Source organism: Physella acuta, unplaced genomic scaffold (genome assembly GCF_028476545.2).
Source record: "Physella acuta isolate Inbredline_101_S28 unplaced genomic scaffold, ASM2847654v3 ptg000453l, whole genome shotgun sequence".
Lineage (NCBI taxonomy): Eukaryota > Metazoa > Mollusca > Gastropoda > Physidae > Physella > Physella acuta.
This window is the reverse complement of record NW_026731972.1, coordinates 206,356-215,794: the sequence shown is the minus strand read 5'-3', so window position 1 is coordinate 215,794 and position 9,439 is coordinate 206,356. Positions and strand designations below refer to the sequence as shown.

Genomic DNA, 9,439 nt, shown 5'->3' with positions numbered 1-9,439 from the left:
TCATACAAGGGATTCCAACATTTTCATGTCAAATTATAAACAAGATGGCGAGCAAGCTGAGTCCTTTTGTTTATTGGGGCCAGTCAAACGAGACAGTATCTCTTAAAGTAGATTTAAGAAATGTTGAGGTGATGTAAATCTATATTCTGGCACTTAAAGTTGATATATCTTTATGTTATGCTTTATTTTTCGCTAGATCTAGCTATTTTAATTATATTCTAAATCCAAATCTTCAACTTTTTTACATGCCAACCGGCATTTTGAGCCATTTTTTTAATTAATTTTTATTTTTTGTCGTTTGAGATTTTGATTTTGTATGATGATGAAAGCATTCTAGATCTAGATCTGAAAGTATTAATTAGCCTGCCATCCTCCTATTATGAGGGATAAAAAAATGTGTCAATTTATTTTAAAATTTTGTCTTCATACTTTTACTAGGCCAGCCTACATTGTCATTACTGGCGGCACCTTATAAAATACGAAGTGTCTACTCGGAATAAGATTTTTCGGCAAAAGATAGTTCTGCGCATGCGCAGTGACCTATGGCTAGGGTTAGGGCTAGAATGAGGGTTAGGGGTAGGGATAGGGTTAGGGATAGGATTAGGGCTAGGGTTAGGATTAGGGCTAGGGTTAGGGTTAGGGATAGGATTAGGGATAGGGTTAAGGATATGATTAGGGTTGGTATTAGGGTTCTGCGGTTGTAAACACACGCATGCGCAGTACCATCGAAAACATCGCCGCTAAGTCGTAGTTTCTCTCCATTGCGCATGCGTATCGCATGCGTATCTTATTCCGACTAGAATCGGCCTATAAAATAATGGTAATCTATCGTTTTGGGTACGTAAAATCGCCCGCGGCTAGTAATGTACGAAAAAGTTACCTCATTGTCAAGGCTTTAATAGAAGTATATTTTGATATATTTGTGTCAAATATTATAGATAAATGAATAATAAACCTAAATCAACAGCTAAATATATCAATATAGGAAAGAAATTAACTTTTAACAGCAGTGTTTGTGAGCAGGATTTCCTATATAAACAGCAACCATTGTAAAATAGAGTTGCCTTCCCCTGAATCTCGTTAACAAAGAAAGAACTTAAACAAGATGGCTGCTAAATGAGCAAGGTTGCATCTGTTGGAAACATCGCTAGTCTTCATTTATTATTGAAAAGTTTTAATTCAATTGTTTGAAAACAGGTAAATAAATGAAACAAGGAAACATTTTTGTATTTTTCAAAACACAAATCCTCCTCAAAATGTGAAATAATTATTAAAATTTAAGGAGTCACCTGTTTTTCACATTACTAGTCGCGGGCGATTTTACGTACCCAAAACGATAGATTACCAAAATAATAATAATAGGAATAATAGGGCCTAATGGCTAATAATATAATTTTTTTAAAAATCAAACTTTTGCCTGGACAAACTTAAGAAACTGAATTGAATATTTTATTTTTAAGAATCAGTGGTTTTATCTATAAAAGATGGAAAATCTGTAGTGAGTGTACAAACCAATCAAATACTCGGTTTCTCTGAACTTTGGTTGGCTGTCATGCAACACATACACTGTGTTTTTTTGGAGCTAAAAATAGCCTGTCAATTGACCTACTTTTACCGTCGTCATGGTAATGATGGCTACTGAAAATGACAATACAGTGATTTCTTTTTTTTCACAATATTTCATGTTCATTTCAGAAATATATAGGCCTACTTTGTTATTATAAATATTATATAAATTGTTATTTTTGTTTATTATTTAACGATACTAATCTAGTTTTAACAATGGACGATTAGTGTTTGAATAGTTTGATAAAAATTTGCCATTTGTACATTTTTTGGTCCAATCGCTGAGAATATCGAGCAGAACATAATACAGTTTTTTCACAAATCATTTTCTAGGCTACCGATTAAATTTGATAAATAAAATAGGTTTCAAATTAAAGGTAAATAAATGTAGTTTTTCATTAAATCATCTTGAACAATAATGAAGTTTAAAATCTCATTCGACACCTTAGCTAAAAAAAAAATTCAGAAAAAGCCATTTTTATGTTTGCAGATATCTCAGAGAATAAACAAAATGATTCATTTTAAAATGTAGGACTATTAAAAAAAAATGACCCTTTTGTGACATATTTGAATGTAAACAATTGCGCTTGTGTCACATCAAATAAAGACACTCTGTCATGCCAGAGTGATTTTGATGTTTCTTGACTACAAACCAGAAGACAACAAATACATGAAAATATTGAATAGTTTTTGAAGGTTTTTAAGTTGAATTGGGAGCATTGGGTAAATGTGTTTATCCTAGAGTTGACTAGAATAATTTACCTTGTAATGTTTTAACATCGGCCTTAGGTGGCTGTGTAATATTTGCAAAATGTAAAAACTGATCAAGTAGCTGTCAATTCCCTTATCTCCACATTTCAGACACAGTTCAAATACCCTTTGTAGTCAAAATGAAGATTCCAAATACCCAATTGAGGGTTGTCTATAAATGATGTCACTTAAAGTATGCTACAGAAGGGGGAGGGTGAGGGTTCAGCGGCAGCATCTAAATGTTTACGTCGCAGCATTATAAAATTAACCAAAATTAAAGTATTTATGCTATGGCTAATCTGATCCTTGTTTTTTTTAGAAAAATTGATGTACTCTCGTTTTCTGTGAATAAGAGACTCATGAAAAGTAATTCTTATCATTAATTTTCCAGACAAGCATATTTTTGTCCAAAAAAAACCAAACTTTTTTTTTCTTCTCTAAAACTAAGTAATCATTCTTCAATAAATAAATAGCTAATATAAAATTTATATTAGTGTGTAGGACGATTAATTTATATTAGTAATGTGTGGATTTTAAATCAGCATGTAAAAAGTTATAAGTCGTTTAGCCGCAGGTAGAGCATGAAAATAGTTACGGGCTTAGAGTTAGTATGGGTCTTTATGGTAAACCATCTTAACTTTACTGTGACTTAATGAAACCACTAGAATTAAAATTTGTATACCTTACGAATTATAAACATTTTATATTTTCAGAATGTTGAGGTTACTCTAACAAAAGAAAGTTTGGATTTCAGTGCACAAGGGTTAGGTGTAAAGGGAAACAACAAATACAACTTCCATTTAGATTTTTACTTACCTGTTGATCCTGAGGTTAGTTTTTCATTAAAAAAATTTTTAAAATCTCATTTGTTCTGTAGCATAAGAGATCCTGCAATTTACAATTTTTTTATTCATTTGTTATAGAAAAGTAGGTACAGGAAAACTGATCTCGCTGTTGAATTTCAAATTGAAAAATTAGTGGGTGAAACATGGCCAAGATTAACTGAGCAACGGATAAAACTCCCATGGCTTAAAATAGACTTTGATAAATTCCCACTAGATGATTCAGATGAGGATGTGGAGGTGGATAAAGCTAAGGTACAAACATATCTTAATTAATATTTGTGATTCTTAGGAAGTTTTATTTCTGATTATGATGATGTTTCTGAAAATCAACATACATATGCTGCTTTTAATATTCTAATTGTTGTTTACTATTATTAGAGTTTTGAGGAGATGCAGAATAAAATGGCAGCTGAATTAGAAAATCAAGATATTTCAGGTATGTTTAATAAAAAACAATTATTTTTTTGTAATTAATTTTAAATATATATATATACTATGAGTTTATTTTATTCAATATTAGATGTTATTTAAAAAGTTTAAAAAATTCAAACATTAAACTATTAAACTTTTTAGTGTAAATGTTTAAGGAATTTATTGTTTTCTTTTACAGATAAACCAACCCCGTCACAGACATACTTGTTTTTGTATAACCTTTTCCAATTTGTTGGATACACGTACATTTTTATCACTTTGATGTACAACTATGTTAGATATGGGGAATGTAAGATATCTTATTTTAAATTATTATTTTATAAAGTATAATGGATATTGGCAAGATCCATCTAACAATAATACAGACAATAAATAGCCTGTCATTAGTTTTCAAGAATACAAAAAATAATTTCAAATGTTACCAAGTATATATCTTTAAAAAAATTCCACTCTATTAATATTCATAATAATCATTAAAGTATTATTTTACAGCTGCCAGACAAGCAGCTTTTGAAGGTGTTGGTACACAGATGATGACTTGTCAGGCCTTAGCAACTCTGGAAATATTCCATTCACTTTTAGGTTTGGTGAAATCAAATGTTCTCATGGCTCTTGTACAGGTAATTGTAGCTTAAGTTGTGAACAATTGTACTCTATCATAGGTTTTTTCTTCAGAAACTGAGCTGGAGAAATATTTGTGTACATCAGCTTCTTTTGATGCTCTATTAAGTATTATTGTACTTTGCTTTGGAAGGGTAAACATGTTTTAAACCTAAATAACTTACAAAGGTTGTTGGATTCTTATTTTTATTATTATTAGTGTTGATAGCTTATATTATTTATGTTTGAAGGGGAGGGATGAGAATGGTAAGCTTTATAATAAATAGTAATAAATCACTGAAGCTCTCCTTGGCATACAAAACATATTTTATTCACAATGGCTTTCTTTCCAACCACTGTTGGGTACTTGTCTACGACCTTGCGTGATCTTGACAATATTGATCATGTTCTTTACAATATATTGCTTATACATTAAAAGTTATGCTCAATAAATGTAGGATTTTGTGCCATCCTATAAAGTAAATTGAGCTTTTATGCTTTATCCACAGGTGCTAGGAAGAAACTTTATACTATTTATTTTAATTCTACAAGAACCACGCCTCCAGATATCATCGTGCTGTTGGTATCTGTTTGCAGTTTGGGCATTAGCTGAAGTTATCAGGTAAAATCTATTCTCTTTTAAATTGATGCTAATAGCTGTTGGTCATTTATAAGTTAGAAAATTCTGGACAAGAAGTATAGTTGCAATAAATATTAAAGCTTTTCCTTGTATAGATAAGTCAGCTTTTAAATAAAAAGAGAGATTGAGCTTCTAAGAGATAAAACACTTATTCTCTTGATAATTGTTATTTAACTTTAGGGATATGTACAAATGTGTACAGATTGAATATCTTACCATTTCTTTATCTGTTTTTCCTATAAAATAATAACTAATCAAGTAGCTGTATTTGGGTTTATTTATTAAGGTAGGGCGTCACATGGGTTTTTAAGCTTCATGGTTGTTTTTGAAGACTTAAACAATTAAAAGCTACATTTTTATTAACTTAACTTAAATACCAAGTTCAATTATCAAAGTAAATTTGTAGTATAGAAAATGCTTTTAAGACAAGGTTTTTGTTATTTAATGGCTACCATTAAAGACAAAGTGGAAAATAGGATAGCAGCTTTTTTTTGGCTGTCTCTTTGTTCATGTAACTTAGTTCTGTACTAAGGAACATGGTATGTTTTGATGGCACAAATAAGGAAATATTTATTTGTGTCAATATTATCTAAGAAAGTTTGGGATCCTTCTTGTTTCAGTTTAATCACAAAGGTTAGTTCCAACTTTAATAAATAATGAAAGGAACACTGTATTGTTACTGACATCATTTTCTTTTATAGACAAGACAAAACACATGATAAATAGCCATGAAAAAAAAACAACCAAGAAACTTAATTACTATACTTTTAATTTATTTAACATTTATGCGGACTGCTAATCTACAAAACCTTACAACATACCATATTAAAGTCACAAACTGAAAGGTTAATAACTAAACCCAATGGAATTAACTCAATTCCTATATTTACACACAACTGACCAAACATGCTCTCAAAATCATTGTATTCTGTATTCCAATTCCATAAAAAAAAAATTTTCTTTTGCAGATACCCATTCTATATGTTCCAAATCTTAGATTTCAAAATCAGACAGCTTACTTGGCTTCGATACAACATGTGGATAATCTTGTACCCACTGGGAATTATAATAGAAGGTATGGGCCTGTTACATTTTATTGTTGATTTCTTGAAAACAGATTTTCTGAATTGTAACTGTCAGTTATTCAAATTTCAATGCAGCTTTAAGTATAGTGAAATAAAATTAATGCAACAAAACTTTGGTTCTCTAACTTGCTGTTATTTTTTTTTTCTAATTTGATATAATTATTTAATTATTTGAAAATATGATAATTGAACTACAGAGCTTTTTTTTCTTTGTAATCCACAGCCACAATTGTTTTTCAGTCCATATCCTATTTTGGTGAAACCAACTTTTTCAGCATAGCTCTGCCCAATTCTGGAAATATTGCTTTTCATTTTCCTTATTTTTTAATTGCATATCTTGCATTAATGTGCTTTGGTAAGTCATTAATGATTATTTACATCTATAAAAAATATTTAATAAAAACGTGTTTTTTAAAGAATAAAAAACAATTAATGTTGAAATATGCAAAAAAGTACAGCAAAAATAACGTTTAATTAGCACATTTGGTGTTAGGTGAAAAAAAGTATATTACTTTAAATTATAAAATGCATTGAAAAGAATGAGTTATGACCATTTGATTTGTTAATTATTTAATTAAAAATTAGCTTTTTAAAAAAGTCAATATGTTTCAACTTTTTTTTTCTTCTGAAAATGAAATAAAATTACAAGTTTAAGCTTTTACAAGCAATAACTCTTCACTTTGTTAAATTGAGTTAAAATCAGCCTTGTTTATTTTTTATTTCAGGCTCCACAAACAATCTCAAGTATATGTACCTACAAAGGCAGAAACAACTTTACATTTCTGGTGCAAAAAATACTCACTCCTCTAAAAACAAATACACATAGATATGCATGAGTTCCTTCCCCTGCATTGATGTTTTAAATACTTTAATTAACAATAACATTATAATGTTACAGACAATTATTGCTTTATTCGGTTATTATAGTAAAATTAAAAGTTGATTTTGTTTTAACACTCATACACATGATATGGATACTTATTATTTGAGAAAGATTATTTGTTAGAAAGAGAATTATTAAATTAAAAAAAAGGATGTAATAATATTAAATCCATAATGCTACTATTTCTGTATTTCTTTACTTATTAAAAAGTTGTAAACATTGTAATATGTGAAACAAGTATTTGTCAACTCAGTGTATACATGAAAGATATTTGCCATCTTGGACAGTATAAGCTGCATGTCCCATCTTTATAACCTGGGGTAAAAATTACAGTTCATTGATGTTACTGAAAACTATCAGTCACAACAGTGGCAACCATTCTCCATCAGTTACAATGCACCATTCTGTTGTCAGCTTTGAAATGTAGAATACATGATGCTACCTTAAATGTTCAAATAATACAGCACTAACTGCAGATATAGGCACTAAAATATACGGGTCCGTGGCCATCAATCATTCTAATCACTAATTAAAAGTATTACTTCAAAAGGGCAATTACTACATATGCTAGAATATTAAGCATTTTAGTTTATTTTTTATTCTTTTCCTCAATTGACATTTTAAAAGTTAATTTGTTATTTAAGATTTTATTTTAGATTTGTAAAAGCAGAACAGTAATGTTGTTCTTATTATGGAATGGTTCATTGATTTAATTCATTTGTAGTTATTGTTTAAATGGCATTAAATTTTTCGTTTTAAAAATAATTTTTACATTTTAAAATATATGTTTTAGAATTTCACTTTTAGTCTACATATGCAAAATATCACAAGTCAAATAGTTATTTTATGTTGTTTTAAAAATTTTTATTAAGCACCTTCTTGATTATTAATAAAAACTAATTTATTTATCTAATAATGTTGCAAAATGTTTTTTTAAAAATGACGAATAATTTTTGTTTACTTGGTTTTTAGTTATCTGAATGTATCGTGAAATGCTAGTTTTATCATTTATTTGGAAACCAGTGTTGTAAAAAAAATATATTTAATGAATTGTATTCATTTAAGATTTTGCATAGTTATGTAATTTTTTCCCCGGTTGTTCTTTTATTTGTTTTGTATTATCAAAGTTTACAATACTACTAGATGTTTTAAAATAACTGTTTTACTTTCTAGTACTGGTTGTATGATTTAAAAATATCCATTCTTTTGTAGTAATTTCTTAAAATTAAGAGGCATACAGCTATACATTAGTTGTATCAGTTAATTTTTATACTACGTTCTAATAATAATTACTTACTTTTAACTTTTTAATCAGTGCACCAATTCTGCTTGGCAAAATGTTTTACACTTTTGTTTCCTGTAGTCAGAGTGGACTTAAAACATGGCAGCATAATTATTTTTGCTGTAGACTTGTGTTTTACCCATTATGCAAATATTATATCCTCATCTTTTAAAACTATAGTTCTCAAACTTAGCATGAAGATTGTATATTTTAATAAGAAAAAAATATGTTGCTTACAATGCTTTTTCCTTTTCTTTTTGTTTTAAAATGTCAATTAAAACAGGTTGTTGCTTAATTAAATTAACAAAATAAACAGAAAATATTAATTTTATTGTTTTTATGTATCTTAGTGCATTATTGTGGCTTGAGAGATAATGTGGGGAAGGGGAGGGGGGTGATTTTATGTGTGTAGATTACAAAAATTCTTAAACCACCAAATAGTTGCATGAGGTACAGTTGTGAAACTTAACGTTACAAATGCTGTGTATATTTTCCAAAGGATTACGCTAAATGAATCTCCTACTAACAACTTAAAACGTCAATGTCACCTAGGATCTAATGAGATGAGTAGGCTATTTAAGTCTCCTTATGAGATTTTGAAAAACCGTGTTAGCTATTAAAGGATGTGTGAAAAGGTAATTTTATCTATTTGTAACAATTTTACAAACTTTTATTTAACTTTCTGTCTCTGTCTGTCGTCAGTCTGTCCGTCTAGAGTGAAACACCCAAGCGAAATTTCTGGCACTTCTGACAGATTCGGTTCAAAGTTGGCACTTGGGTCAAGACATGAAGACATGCAATCTGACATTAAATTTGACTTAATTGAATGCCTAATTAATTTTTTTATGAATCAATTAAAATTGTGGCCGAAGTAGTTAGCTGTCTTACCCAACTATTCCGCACTATTATAGCGGAATGTTCATTAGGTGCACAATGGTTTTTAGTCATGTAACTCTCTCTATTGTAAATAAAAAAATTTAAAGTACTGAAAAAAAATTCCTAAAAACGTTTTAATAACAAGGTTTTATGTAATAATGCACTAAAAAGTAGAAAATAAATAATTTTCTTTAAATATATATTACACATTAAATAACTTAAGACTTAAACTATAAAGAAAAGCATGGGTCTCTTCCTAAATAATAAAATTATTAAAATATTATTAGGTAAGTAAAGGTATCCAATCCAATAGATAATAAAGTGACCCACGCTTTTCTTTATAGTTATTTAAATAGTAGTTATATTAATTATTATTTATTAAATATATTAATTATTATATATATATATATTAAATATTTAAATACAATTATTTATTTTCTACTTTTTGGTGCATTTGGCATTATTAATTATTAAATTTAA

General features: G+C 28.7%; 1 protein-coding gene across 1 annotated transcript; it reads left to right on the top strand.

The window, feature by feature from the left end:
• LOC131943356 (very-long-chain (3R)-3-hydroxyacyl-CoA dehydratase 3) lies at nucleotides 1–8,409 on the top strand. The gene is made up of 10 exons (XM_059303435.1): nucleotides 1–128; nucleotides 3,030–3,146; nucleotides 3,240–3,413; nucleotides 3,540–3,597; nucleotides 3,772–3,882; nucleotides 4,086–4,213; nucleotides 4,703–4,815; nucleotides 5,802–5,908; nucleotides 6,142–6,273; nucleotides 6,644–8,409. The coding sequence occupies exons 1-10, from the start codon at nucleotides 45–47 to the stop codon at nucleotides 6,742–6,744; spliced, it is 1,125 nt and encodes a 374-aa protein (XP_059159418.1). The 5' UTR covers nucleotides 1–44; the 3' UTR covers nucleotides 6,745–8,409.
• The last annotated feature ends 1,030 nt before the right edge of the window (nucleotides 8,410–9,439 follow it).

Bases quoted from the DNA above. Each gene is read 5' to 3' on its own strand.
- LOC131943356 (XM_059303435.1), top strand. From the start codon at position 45: ATGGCGAGCAAGCTGAGTCCTTTTGTTTATTGGGGCCAGTCAAACGAG. The intron at 129-3,029 runs GTGATGTAAATC...TTATATTTTCAG, and splicing joins TAGATTTAAGAAATGTTGAG to AATGTTGAGGTTACTCTAAC. The intron at 3,883-4,085 runs GTAAGATATCTT...ATTATTTTACAG, and splicing joins CTATGTTAGATATGGGGAAT to CTGCCAGACAAGCAGCTTTT.